Source organism: Poecilia formosa, unplaced genomic scaffold (assembly GCF_000485575.1).
Source record: "Poecilia formosa unplaced genomic scaffold, Poecilia_formosa-5.1.2 Scaffold66, whole genome shotgun sequence".
NCBI lineage: Eukaryota > Metazoa > Chordata > Actinopteri > Cyprinodontiformes > Poeciliidae > Poecilia > Poecilia formosa.
This window is the reverse complement of record NW_006800005.1, coordinates 215172-230028: the sequence shown is the minus strand read 5'-3', so window position 1 is coordinate 230028 and position 14857 is coordinate 215172. Positions and strand designations below refer to the sequence as shown.

At 42.5% G+C, this 14857-nt stretch overlaps 1 protein-coding gene across 1 annotated transcript in view; it reads left to right on the top strand.

Annotated features, from left to right (window-relative positions):
* Window positions 1-14857, top strand: part of gpc3 (glypican 3) — a 199814-nt gene that overhangs the window by 79168 nt on the left and 105789 nt on the right. Inside the window, exon 3 of the mRNA XM_007554826.2 lies at window positions 4318-5003. Within this exon, the coding sequence (XP_007554888.1) occupies window positions 4318-5003 (686 nt within the window). The remainder of the gene's footprint in view (window positions 1-4317; window positions 5004-14857) is intronic.

The following is a 14857-nucleotide window of genomic DNA, read 5'->3' as shown; positions in this document are numbered from 1 at the left end:
ATGGGAGTACGAACGGCTGATGGATGTGGCAACACGGAGCGTGTCTGTCTTCACAGCGCCGACCGCAGACGACGGTCAGTCAGGGGCCGTGAGAGTGACGCTACAACGAGACCGACAGACTCTTCAGTGTCATGTCTGATAATTAGACAGGCCTCGTATAAGACTGTATCAGTGTCTAGTTAATGTGAAGGACAGAGTGATGGGGTTTTTGTCGACGCTCATTGACGGCGGAGTATTTCATCCAGTTCACCTTGACACATCGGTCGCTGAATCAGGATGAACTTGTTGGCGCCAAGTCATTTTGGTCCAGTTTCTAGTGCAAATATCTTATTACATTTGAAATAAGACTAAACTAACTTACAAGAAACTTTTCAGCAACACATAGGAGCTGATTTTAAGTGAATAATTCCTTAAAATTGATGAAAAAGTGCTAGCTTCATTGGTGGATGAATGAATTTGTACCATGGGAAAAATGTTTTGTTCTAAGTTAAATAATTTGCCATCGGAGCTAGTACTTTGTCAAAAATATTAAGCAATTATTTACATAAAACAAGCCTCTATAGCTTGCTTAAAAAAAGTACTTGTAAGTAAAGTTTGCTAAGACATTTGCACCAGAAAGAACTCCAGAATTACTCATTGAGATTTTGCATTTTTGCAGTGGCTTAAGTCGAACGCTGGAGAAAATATGTCTGCAGTTCTCCTACATCATGTAATTACCGTGAGTGAAAAACGACAAGATGTGCAGAAACGCATTAGGATAGCAGGCATTCACAAAGGCAACGTCGCATGCATAAATAATATATCAGCATGTGACAAAGTACCTGACAAAAACCGGATTATGTCTGAGGATCTGATAAGGGCGGTAAGCCGAGAGGCCTCGGATCGTCGGAGTAAACATTAGTCGATGGCTGCTGTATCCCAATGAAGGTAAAATAGAACATTCTAGGAACGTTTCCCTCCGCCGGGTTCGGCTGATGCGACTTTGACAAGGAGCGTGGTTTATCGGCGGGCGTCGGTTCACCTCTAGCTGCTAATTTTAAGCCCTGCCCCAGTGTGTGTTCTCCGTCTCTAACGGTGTGGGGCTCTTGACCTCGTGTGGCTGCATCCAGCATGTCACAGGTCCCTGACACGCGGCCCCTCTCCCCTCCATTAAATGACACCTGATCCCGTGGAGGCTTTCACCGATGACAGTGAATGAGCGCAGGAAATGGGCTCACAATGGCTCTCACCGTGAACCCAGTGAGTCAGAGCCGTTGAAAGGCATTTATGAAGAGCCCTCTAGTCTTTCTCTTTACCATTGCAAAGTGGATATAAGAGATGTTACCGATAGTGGCTTAATTACACGGCTTTGCTGGAATAGTTTTTTATATAAATGTGAAGGAGAAGAAGCAAACGGCTTTAATTTCAGCCTGCAGTTTTCAATCGATAACCTAATAGGGAAAAAGACGTCTCCTCATTTCCATGCAGGAAAATAAAACTTTGTGCTTCTAAGTAGGTCTTTTAGTTTTGTGTGTTTGAGCCTCTCGCTCTGCTTTCTCGTCTCGGTGGGAAATCTGCACATCTGTCTGCTCAGCGATCACAGAGGGAGCTGCTTCCAGACGCAGCGGGGCGGCCGCAGCCTGGGAAGCCAAACAGATGTGAGCTGCTGCCAAACATCCTCCCAGTCTCTCCTTTACCTTCTCGAGTTGAGACGAGGTTTCAGTCTTTCTTAGGAGCACGTACAAGCAAACCTGCAACTGGGGGAAATTAAACGTTGCACTTAAAATGGGGGATCTTTTGCTTATCGGTGTGTGTCAGTGAGAACCAAACGTGTATGATGTGTGTGTGATACGTCTGCGTCTATTCTTAAAAGTTTGCGTGAACTGATACCAATGAGATGGACTTCACAGAGGCCTGATGCATCGTGTCTGGGAGCATTACTTTTCCATCACGGTCTCATTTTATGTTTCATTTTTATGTTTTTTTCATGGCAATGCCCCCCCAAAAAACCCAAATCCATTAAATTTCTGTGTTGTGACTGCCAAAACAGACTTTTTTTTTTCTTTTGTGTTACCTCACAATAACATACTGATCAGTTTATGCGGCATCATTGAATACTGAAAGTCTTTCTTATGGTGGACATCATACTTTCTGCTTTAATATAAGGTTTTTCATGTGCAGTTCCACCTCAACCTGACACAAAAAACACAAACATGCAGTCAATAAATTGATTTCCAATCAGTTTTTTGTACCAAAGAGTTAATAATATGTAGGGTTAGGATTTTCACTGAGGCTCTTTAAATATGTATATATTTTAAACTTGTGACTATATAGAAAATAGACCAGGGTGTATTTACTTATTGTGAGGGAACGCAAAAGAAGAAAATTTCCCCATGTCCTCTAGGGGGCCCCGTACTCTAGAGGTTATATCTATGAGGCAGATTAATCCCAGTCATGAATGCCTTGAGTTTCACTTTCAGGTTCAACCAGCCTTGATGTTAAGAAATTTCATTATTTTTGTTGTTGTTAGGGATATTGTTTAGGTTTCAGTTGTGTTTTTAGCAACAGAAATAGATTTTTAAAAATCTATTTCTGTTACAACCTGGTGATCAAAATGTGTATGACATAGTGCAAAATTATTCACTATTATTATTATGTCTCCCAATGCCTCTAAAACGTACAGCAGGTGTGCAGTAGCTCGACATGCGTGTAAGATCGAGCTTCTCTGCAACCAAATATCTCATGTGATGTGAAACAAACAAAAATGTGTAACTTCGCCCTCCTAGCGCTCTCTGGTAAATGTAGCGGAGGACCTGTGGTGCTGTGGGCCGATTTTTCTTTCAGACGTCCAACAAATCGATGACCCGATGACTAGTGGAGGGAGGCGCCAGCCCCCTCTGCGACCTTGCCAGCATTGGCGCGTTAGATAATGGATGGATGGACGAAGATCCGATAAGTCTCTTTGGACCTTGTGCCGTTGCAGCTGATTAACCGATTTAAAACACATAACCTGATCAATACGAAGGTGGATCACCACCTCAGTCCAAATACAGAAAACCATTCCAAGAACTGAAAAGACCTTTAGAGGTAATGACTCTGAGCAGGCAGACAGAAGAGGAGTGGTGACCGATCTTCGTTTTTCTGTCGCTCTGCCTCTCCTGTCTCTGTTTTGAGTCCAAAACGTAGCAAAACCAAAAGCTAGAGACAACATTTCCCTTCTTCTTCCCAGAGTTTATTTGTGATATCAACCCTGTAACTTCGGAGTTAAATGAAATTTCCACTTCCATAATGAAAAACTGATATTAATTTCAGATGTCTTTGAACTTTCAAGCCAAAAAAGAAAAAACACATTACAAGTTCAACATAACTCCACCAACAAAGAGAGCTGTCGGATTGTTTCTCGGGGTTTGTTTTTTTTTTTACCCCCAGAGACCTAAAACTCTGCCGACGAGCCTCGTTCGACCCCAGAGAAGCCTGACAAGAAAGAAATGAAACTGTCCAGGCAGGAAAACCAAATGAGAGAGATGAAACGGCAAGCACAAAACCCGAGTCCGTCTAAACGTCACTTCAACCAGTGTTTCCGTCCTCAAAGAGCAGTTTGGCAGCCGCCACTTTCGACAAAGTGATTAAGTGGCCTCGCTGTGGCGTAAATGGGATTTCAGGCGTCTGCAGCCATTCTCCGGTCCAAAGCTTCATTTCACCGACTCTCAGCTCCCCTGCTAGGTTCAGTAATGGAGCTTTAAATCCTCTCTGTTGTTGGGCCCTCGGTCGCCGCGCCACCGGGTCGATGGCAACGTCTCGTGCCACGTTGTTGATAAGGCTTCTCTTTGTGACTGGAAATGGCGCTGATTATTATTACTATTTTTTTTTTTCCTTTCTGCGCATCGACAATGCAACTCCTCAGTTGTTCTGTATGCCTCTCTCTCCTCAAAGAAACTCTTCACTGCTAAACAAATTTATCGACCTAAATGCTTTTTCTTTCGCACAGACTTTCTTTGAGGGTGCTGTTGCCTACTTGTTTCAAGTTGTCATGCATTAGTGCAGAGTTTTTTTCCTTCTTTTTTTTATTTCTTTTTTTCATCTGGACATGTAGAAATAATCCCTTAAGAGAAAACAGTGGATGAAGAAAAAAACGGGTAAATCGAATAAGAGTTGGGAGAGTGTGTGGTTGTTGAGGAGGGAGAAGCATTTAACTGTGTTTTATATTTTATAACCTGTATTTCTGACAGTTCGACACAGCGTCTGTAAACACTTGGGGTGCGTTAATTTACCACGTGGATGATAATTGGCTTCGCCTCATTTGACTGGTTCTCATTGTGCTCTGTCGTTTCCTTGCAGAGGCCTTCGACCTGGTGCTGCGTCACGGCCGTAACTCCACCCTGACCGTGCTGAAGTCGGAGTTCCCGGCTCTTGTCCCTGGAGCCCAGAGCTCCGTGGGGCAGCTCTTCCTGGACATGTCGCTCTACATCCTCGGCTCCGACTCCACGGTGGACCACATGGTGGCGGCGTTCTTCGGCAAACTCTTTCCCCTCATGTACCGCCGGCTGCTGGGTAGCGGTGCGTCCGCCGCGTCCGAGGAGTGCGTGCGGGGAGCCTGGAAGGACTCCGGAGCGTTTGGGCCTTACCCCAAGCTGATCATGACCCGGCTGTCTCGCTCCCTCCTGGCCACAAGGGTCTTCCTGCAGGCGCTCAACCTGGGCATAGAGGTGGTCAACACCACGGACCATCTGCGGCCCAGCAGGGACTGCGGCCGGGCCCTGCTGAGGCTGTGGTACTGCCCGCACTGCCAGGGCATGCTCAGCCCGCCAGCCTGCAGAGGCTTCTGCCAGACGGCGATGCAGGGCTGCCTGGGGGGCGCCGCCGAGGTTCAGCCCCACTGGAGGAGCTACATTGACGGACTGGGGAAGCTGGCAGGGGGCATGAGAGGGGAGCAGGATATGGAGGCCGTCGTTCTCAGGCTGCCGTCGCTGATTAAGCTGGCTCTGAAGCAGGCTGTGAACGCCCGCAGCCGGCTCAGCGCCCTGGTGAGCATCATTCACCAACACACACTAGTGAGCCGTCACACTGACAGCAGCTCTGACTAGGAGGGACATTCCCACAGGTTCTCATTTACATCAACATTATCCTCAAAACTTAACTGTTCTTCTGGCTTTTGTTATAACGTCAACCGCTGAAAATACTTGGGCTCATTATAAACCGGGGTTTGAAAACCAAATGTGTGTCACAGTGATGGATTCAGCCTCGGTTAGTGGGGGTGCACCAGAATTTCCTCAATTTTGGGAAATCTGTGATCGGCCCGATACTCTGAAGCCGATCTTATCTACAACTCAACCACTGTCCTCTTCTGCTCTGCCAGGAGAGATGGTCGACTGACAGACCGGTGCATCAGCTAATATCTGCACATTTGTAGTTAACAACAGTCACCTCACTGTGGACAACTCAGTAACTTTGTATATTTAACAACATTTCAGACAAAAAATTCAGAATTGGCCAACGTTGGTATCGGCAGATCAGGCTTCTTACAGATCAGTAATCTGTGCACCAATAGGTTTGTTCTGTTTGCTGAAACCCCAGAATGTTATTCTATACATTCAATTTCTATTCCCATCCGACCCTTGCTGGGTGGCAGTGGTGACCTTGACAGTCCAGTATCCCTCTGAAGACAGACACCAGCAGTCAGGGACACCAGACAGCACAGATACAAACAGTACTAACAACCATGAACACACACATACACACACACACCTGAAGGCAATCAAGACTTGAACAAAGGACCTGCTACAAGGTAAAAGCGCTAGCTACTTCAAAGCGACTCTAGAAATATAATTCAATAATAATAACAATGCTACACAGGTTTTCTAAAGCCCTTCCAATCAAAACAGACAGAAATACTTTTCTTTACTCAATCAAGGGCTTTGACAACAACATAACTAAATACGTGCTGCTTTTATGTGATAGATGGCATTGTTGAAGCCACAGATTGAAAGAAATGTTGCCGTGTTCCTCATTTGGTTTTTTATGAAAGCGTTTGACACGGTTGACCACACCACTCTGGATAACACACTGCATCCCACTGGCTGGCCAGCAAGTTAGTTTCCACTTTATCAGGTCAAATACGGTGAGTCACTCCCATCATGCACTGGAGTTGCTCAGAGCTTGACATTAGGTCCATATAAATTGTCCTTTTTTAAGTTGACATGTTTTTATCGTTTGTCTCTTTTGGCCCCCACCAGGCTTGGCATTGTTAATGTATCTTAGTTTTTTGTAATTGCTGCAGTTTTTATAGATTTTTATCGTTTGTGTTTAGGCATTAATCTTGCAATCTTCCAATAATGCATAGCTATCAGGTGAATTTTTCCTGTCAACTTTAAAAAAAATTTAAGACAAAAACACGACTGGCAGCTGGATAAATGACTGCCCTAACATCCTGAGCACCGCGCTCAGCAGGATTTCTGGGGGAAACACAGCTGAAGTACCTTTTTTCTCTCTCCAGATTAGCATTTTGCATTTTTCTTTGTTTATAGTGAACTGCTGTTTGAACCAGACCGGCACTTAACCATCACTGTGCTATTGCTAGCTGGCATTGCTAGCTGTGGAAATGACGCACTTTACAAATCTCTGTATGCCGCAGCTAAATATCCATCTTTGTGTGTCTGTAGACTTTTTTCATGTGTGTTTATACGAGCCAGAGTTCAGTCTGAACCAAACTAGAAAGAGGTTCTTTCAAATATGCAGCTGCTCTTTTACTGAAATAATTTACAAAAGGACCTGAAGCTGTCAGAACTGGTTTCCATGGGGAAGGCTTTTTAAGCCTTTTTAATGAAGCAACAGAATATTTTTACTTGGTCAGTGTAATGTTGCTAATTTTATTCATTCAGCTTTGTTTTTACACTTGCCTTAGCCATTCAATTATTTATGCAGAAAATCAGATCTACTGCTTCTCCAGTAGATAGATACGCTTTATTGTCTGTACCAGATGAGAAAGAAATTCTCCTTTGACACGGTTTCATTACAACATAAACATCAATAGGAATATGACTAGAAAATTAACCCACATTCGATGATAAGTAATTGAAGAACCAGATAAGGCACAGTAATCATCATAGTCATATTTGAGAACTATAATTAGCCGTTTTGAAAATCTTTTTCTCCAGTCTTCCTGATGTGCTTGATCATTATTCATTACTTGTATTGTAGTTTTAGAATGTGTAAGAGTTAACACAAACATGAAGAACAGAGTAATAGAAGTTAGCATAGTTAGCACAGCTAGCACCTAAATGAAGCACTGACAAATCTGTACATATAGAGCAAAGTTCAGTTTAAAAACGTAATTGACATTGAAATAAGTTTAAAGTGGCAGTGTCCCCTTTGAAAAGTTTCGCTGGTTTTGCAGCCTGGGAGCAGTCGGGATTATCAATCTACGCATTCATTGATCGGAAAAAGATCTGATTTTAGGTATTTCTAACCGGCTGATCGCACAACGGAGCCGATGGATGGAAAAATCGGTTGTTTCAAATCAAAACTCAATTTCTTGTCACTCATAATCAAAGATAAACAAATACAAATAGAGTGACAAAAAGAAAAAAAACTACTTATGCATGATTAGGATCCAAGTCATTTAAAGTTATGTGGTAGTAAAATACGTGGAGGAATAGAGAGAGAGTTTCGGGAATCATAATTCAGGATGGGTTGTGATCCAGGAGCATTTTGGAGAGAAGATAGTAAACATGCAACGTGCTCATTAGTTGGTGTTCTGGTGAACTTGCGAGCAGTGGTAGCCTGAGCTAATAGAAGCTTATTAATAGCTTTTGTGTGGCAAACCACAGAGAAGAGAATTACAGTAATCGGAGCAGCAGTGCTGCCGGGTGTGAGCATTTCCCCAAGACAATCGATGAAAGTGGAAAGAACAGGGGGCAAATATCGGCGTCTTTCAAAACAAGGAAATGCCGTCAGGTTTAAGGAGATATTTGGCAAACTGACTCTAAGGGTGGATTCGCACCAGCCCTGTTTGGTCTGTTTTAATCAAACTCTAGTTCACTTGCCTAGAAATAGAAAGTCTGGTTTGTTTGGGACGGTGTGAATGTGCAATCAAACTCTGATGTGAACCAAAAAGTGAACTCTGGTCCGCCTACAATGCTTGGTCTCGGTTAAATTGAAGGGAACTCTGGTCCTAAAGCGGAAACCGCTTTGGGAGCGGAAACCGCTATAACAGCTTTGTTTCAGTTGGGTTGATACAGCTAAAACAAACATTAGCTCTTTGTATCGCTAACAGGAGAAATGGCTCTTGGTCTTTCACCAAAGACATTAGAGAAATCCTACAACCACTAAAATCTGACAATACTCCACTTCTGTTTTACGTTCTGTGAAGAAGGAAGTTGCACTTCTTCTGAGGTTTTCTTGTCATTTCCTTCAGTGGTTCTTGATGCAGCGCAGGCGAGGAGGGGAACAGGTTTTTAAATTAGTTTGGATTGTCTGACACAGTGCATTGTGAAAGCAAATCGCACCAACTAAAAATGTAACAAACGTTGCAATTTTGGTCCAGAATTAAACTGAGCCTACTGGACCGTAAGGAGTGAAAACACCCTAAATCTCTGCAGAAGAGAACCAGACGAAGAAATCACTTAAAACATGTTCATAACCCGACGGCTGCTCGTCCCCGCAGCATTGATCAGACGCATCTTTAGTTTATCCAACATATATAAAGTATTTGCAACGCGTTACATTACCACACCTAAGCCTTTGAGATGTAAAAACACATGAAAGAACCATAAAAAACAGGTAAAAGATAAAAAAAAAAGAATCCCTCTAGTTGTTTCTACAGACAAGTTCTCCCAGCATGTCTTGTTCAAATCTGTCTGTTACTCATAAGCGGCAGTGACCCGTAATGTGCAGTGTGATAAAACTCTCAGCGTAGTTCGCAGCCCTCATGCGAAGGCGGAGAGGCGAGCTCATAAAATATGAAGGGCCTTGTTTCCTTCTGGAGCCGCAGAGCTTGGATGTGCTCCTCGCTCCTGTATATTTGCTGAACTTTTCACTCTCGCGCCCCGAATCCCCGCGGTGGCCAGGTTTCCACTCAGAAGCCATCATTTATTAACACACAGGTTGACCTCACTTACTCTGCAGCAGGAGGGAGCGCTTGTATCTGTGAGTAGCAGACCATGGCGGGGCTGTTTAGCCTGCTGTTTGGGACTCTCATTTAAATTTAAACCAGTTTGACGTGCGCGTCTGTTCGACTGCGCGGCGGACTTCACGTTTCGTTTGTGGAGTCTGTCTGCTTCCTGTTTGAGGTTTGAATGTAACCACTTGGTGTCATTCGAGGGGACAGAGGCGTTGTTTTCCTGCTGGCTAATTTTGCCTCACCGAGCCGCAGGAGATGAGCCAAAATTCGACCACACCTGGATGTTTCACCGCAGTCGACCTGTTCATCGAGACGATCTGAGCAAACCTGAAGATGACGAGGACCTGCGGATATGTAAACAAGCTCTTACAGAAACGTCACTCTTTGTTTTTTTGTTTTATTAGCGGTTTGTAGCAGTGGAGGAATGTAGTTTTGTTAAAAAGAAAGAAAAGGTAGAGGAACTACAGCTCACCCTCTTGTGGTGGCTGAGGGAAATCACAACTTTACATTAGCAGCAGCTTTATTTTAAAAATGAGATTTTCATTAAGCAAAGGTGCTAGCAAAACATGCTATCGGCAGCTCTGTTCAGTTCAAGGACAGAAATGACAACAAAACAGATGAAAATGAATCTCCACTTTTTTATTTTGCTTGTTATGTAGAAGCTAATGTTGGTACTGCAGCCAGAGCTGGCTTGAGGTTTACCGAAGCGACTTAACAAACCAGCAGGGGGCGCCACTCCCCCGAATGAACAATTTTAAATTTTCCAAGTTTCCGGTGAGAAAAACTCAAACCCTGAAGTCAGAATTCAGTTGGAGAGAAACCCCTGTTTGATTATCCAATATGGCTGCCACACATATTAAACATGTCAAAAGCTACATTTATGAACTATTTATTTGCACCTTTGCATGTAGTTTTGTATTTTATTTAACCAAAGATAAAATTAGAGCTAGTATTATATTAATATAACATAATAATATTGCTAAAGTGCCGTGGGTTGGATGAGGCCAGGCCTAATTGGAAAGAAAATGAGCCAACATAATGAAAACTATATTAAAAATATTAAAACATTGATCATGTGACCCAATAGTTAAGAGGAAGGCATTTAATAAAGTTTTGTAAATGTAAGAACCTCAGAGGTAAAGTGTTTTAGATGTTTATTTTAAAAAAAAATGTTTCACTCTTGAAAATGAACCATAACTTTTATAAGAATCATGTTTAGACCAGATATTTTTAATTTGTTTAATATATCAGTTGTGCTCGGAAAGATTTTATGATTCTGGAGGAAGGTTTCAGGTTTTTCTTCCAGGTTCTTTCCAGGTCCACTAAAAACATGCTAGTGGTGTCGTCATTTACTAAAAGGTACAGTTTAGCAGTAATTTCTAACAATTTTTTAAAAAGTAATTGTACTAATAAACTGTGTTACAACAAATAAAATACATTTACCCCGCAACTTACCCCACACACGGGTTACGTTGAGCCACGTGACAAACTTTATTATATTACATGTTTACACTTGTTGTGATTGTATGAAGGAATGCACAATATCTTGAGATACAGGCAGAGACATAAATTAGCGACCAAACTCAGGTTTCCATGATGTAGGGATCCTATGAAATGGCTCATCTTTCCCCAGGATCCTCTCTTGTTTTACAGCCACAAGCTTCCCTACATGTTTCTCTACGTTTTTAAGGAAACCTTTTGTTTTGTATCTTTATTTTTTCTGTGTTGGTTTTCATGTCCACGTTAACGCCAAGAGGCTTAAAGTGACACTTTGAACTCGGTTCATGTGGATATGATTAAGAACCGGCTTTGTTCTCTTTATTCTTTGTCATTTCCGTACAAAGCAACTATTGATCCCCAGATCAATAGACAGATCTATATAAATATATCATTCATGTTTCTGTCCCATGTTTGCTCGACGCTAAGTACCGGCACTTATTTATTCTTTTTATTCCTTTTAAATCACTGCTAGCACGTGCGACAGCCTTCCTTCTTAAAGAAGTACGACTTTATTGAATGACAGATTCGTCAGCGTGTTGTCATGGCTGTTGTGTTTGTTGCTTTTCTATTTCAGTGCTACATCTACAAGTATATTGCTTCTTAGGTGAAAAAAAAACAACTTCCCTGAAAAACCGTGGACAAACTCCGGTGTGCTTCAATAAAAAATAATAAAACCTTACGAAAAATGAGAGAAATGAGGAGATGAGGAATGCAGGTAGCGAATGGAGAACGGAAGAATCCAGCCATGAACGATAAAAAAAAAAACAAACAAAAAAAACGGGGGGTTTATGTGCTGAGGCATGGGTGGAAATGACAAAGGAACCAGAGGAACTAATCAGATGGAAAGTGGTACAACTGTGGCTGGGGGAACCTGAGGGAGGGCGGCTGATTAAAACGGAGCGAGCTGAACTGAAACTACGAACCGAGGGGAAAACGCCTGACCATAATCTAAGAGAAATAAACACGGACGTCCAAGGAACAAAACACAATAATTAATTAAGAGGCTAAGTGTGCAGCAGTGAACTTATTCGGCAACAGATTTGAGCAATACTGAACACAGAGAATGGAGTACGGCAATACAGCATGAACGTAAATAAGCCACAAGGAAATGATCGACACACACCCAAACGTCGTGGCACTTCTTCTACCTACAAATATGATTGATCCAATTATATGTTTCATATTATTTTGAAGAGGTGGTGTTATGTTATAATGTTATTCCCTCATCAAAAACAAACCTGGAGTGTTGACTTGATTCTTTAATGCATGCTTGAGAGATTCTTTAATCGCCATGGCAGCCAGTCGGGTTTGAAAGAGGTGCCGCTTTCCACAAAGCTCCTCCTCGGAGCTGCAGACCTCCAGTGAGGCGGGAGGTCTACAAACTGCTTTTCAGTGAAACGCTGGTAAAAAAAAACAAACAACATTAAACGCTTGATGGAGGAATGTTGTGATGACTTCCAGAAGGCGGGGTTTCAGAATGAGGAGGAGCTTCTTAAAGAGACAGGGACTCAATTTCAAAGCGTCAAACTGCAAAGTCAAAGTTATTTTAAGTCATATTTGATATATAGAATATTTTATAACAACCGAAGGTAACTTGGTTACAAAATGGCACTATGTGCCTTAGTAACACATTATATGGCCCTTTAATCAAATCTGCTTTTGGTTGTTTGTCTTATTTTTCTACTGTTTAAGACAAATCCTATAGCATCAGTGATTCCGCATTTTGGACTGACGTGACATGGGAACCTTGTGTGTTACAGCACACAACCGCAGTGTGAATAACAGCAATTTAAGCAGCATGTAATCCATTTTCCACACTCTTCTAAAATGCTTGTGGGAGGGGATGAAATGAATCAGCGGAGCGTCTGAAGAGACCAGGAGAGACCCGCAGCGTTTTCAGAGCGACTCGGTCGCACGCCGCCAACATCTTGAACGCATCGCGGCCTCGTTTTGCGGTGCTCTGCGATTCCAAGTCTCATGTGGTTGTCGTTTCCGTCTCCCACTTAACACACCCTGAAGTGGGACCGAGGCCCCCGCCGCTTCAGGAGGCGGACAGGTTGAGTTTCTGAATAAGAGAGTCCTTGAGATGCAGAGGAAGACATCTCCTCTGCGGGTTTGGAACAAGCAGCTCCGCAGGCGAGACGACCACTCACGGTTGGTCCTGCCCTGCTCTCTGGCGTGTTAACATTGAGTCCCTCCATCCAGTGCAACTCCCGGGTAAATCAGCCGACATTAAGAGGCTCGGCGAGGGCAGCCGAGAGGCCGACCGCTCCAATCTATTCCCCTGTCAGCTTCCCTCCTCTCCCCTGGAGTTTTTCTTATTCCGTCCACTACCCGTCTCTCTCTCTCTCCCCTCCTCAACATCTTTTTCTCCCACTCCTTCATCCCCTCATTTATTTCTTTTCCTTCCCATTTTTTTTCTCTCTCTCTCTCTCTCACTGCTGTGAGAAAAAAATGCATGATTTATGAAGCTCTATTTTTACCAGTTACTGAGGAAAAGGACAGGAGAAAAAGAGTGACAAAGAACCGGGGAGGAAAAAGATTGGTGTGGGAGTGGAGGAGGCGATGGGGATGGTAGTGGGGTGTCAAAGTGAGCCCAAGGGGGGGAGGAGGACAGGAGATTGTGGAAGAGCCATCCATCACCTGGTGACCCGCTCAGCTGAAAGCGAAGAAGGGGAAGTAGGTTGAGGCCGGAAATGTGACAGATCTGAGCAGGATCAGAGATTTTCTGCATGTCGAAGCGTTGCTATAAAATCATTCATGTCTGTGTAAGTCTCACTGTTTTTTTTGTTGTTGTTTTTTTAAGGGTAACATCACCATTTTTTAAGTGGTAGACCAACACAAGGTAGTGCATGATTGTATGTGGGAAGGGAAAGGGAAAGGACTCGTGGTGGTTAAAGTATTTTCCAAGTAGTACAATCAACATTCACTTGTTGAAATGTCTGCATGTCAAACTGAATTCAAAATAAATTTTGACATTACGATTTGATGCCTTGAAATTAGGCCTCTGTCTCTTTAAGAAGCCCCAGCTCTCACCGATGCTCCACCTTCAGGAAGCCACCATTACACCGTTTGGTATGGAAATCCTCCCGGATAGAAGTAGATCCTATAATGAGTGTTTGCTAGTTGCTGCTGCCGCTAGTCTGTAGGAACTGAGCTGGAGACGTCGGCTCCAAAAAGCAGTTTTATGGAAATAGGAGGCACTTTATGAAAATGAGCATTTAGGATCCTCTGAATGTGGTTGTCATGGATATTAAGGGATTTCTCAAACATGCATGTAAGAATCAAAGCGACACTCCATGTATGTTTATGATGAGGAATAACATTATAATTTGATTTTACATAATACTTCTGTCTGCACCAGCTTGGGACGCCTATAAACAGATATTCGGTGGGGTGTGCTGTCATTAACGTAACACCTGTTATGACCATAAAGGAGTCTTTATGAACGTTTACAACTGTTATCAAGAAGCGTCATTCAGTAAGTAGTGACACCTTAATGTAAAGTTGCATTAAAAATCCATTGAAAGTGTCAATTTTGCATTATTTGGCAAATAATGACACTTTTAATACAAAATTGTATTAAAATTTGTATTAAATGTCCCTTCAAATTGTAAATTTTGCATCGTGTCATTATTTACCAAATGACACTTCATGACAGCAGTTGTAAACATTAAAAACTCCTTCATGTTTATGAAAGGTGTTATTTCACGTTCATGACAGTGTCATGTCAGTCTTATGCACACCCTGTCAAATAAAGCGCTGCCAGATATTTTAGCTAATCTATAAAGATCAATGTTCCGGATTCTTAATTGGATTTAGGTCTGGACTTTGACTGGGCCTTTTGAGCTCTGACCTGAATTGTCAACCATTTTAATGTGGCTCTGGCCGAGTGACTTACACTCTTAGGCCAATGGCTGACCTTTAGTCTGCTTCTCTGATTTATCGTCTCCCTTCACATCTCGATAGATTGATGTGTTTGCCGCACTTTTCAGTTGATAGAACTGAATAATGGTCATTAAGATTCTCAGAGGTTGGACTGCTGTTTCATAATCCTGCTTTAAGCTTCTCGACTCGTGTGCTGTGTGAACTTTGTGGTTGCAAAATACAAAAAAAACATTCAAAGGCGTAAGAATACTCGTACATTTGTTTTTCAAGTTAATATCAAATACCTTTTTGAGTTTCTCTCTCAATAATACACTTTCAATCAGCAATATACATATATATATAACATATAAATATATAACATATATATATAAC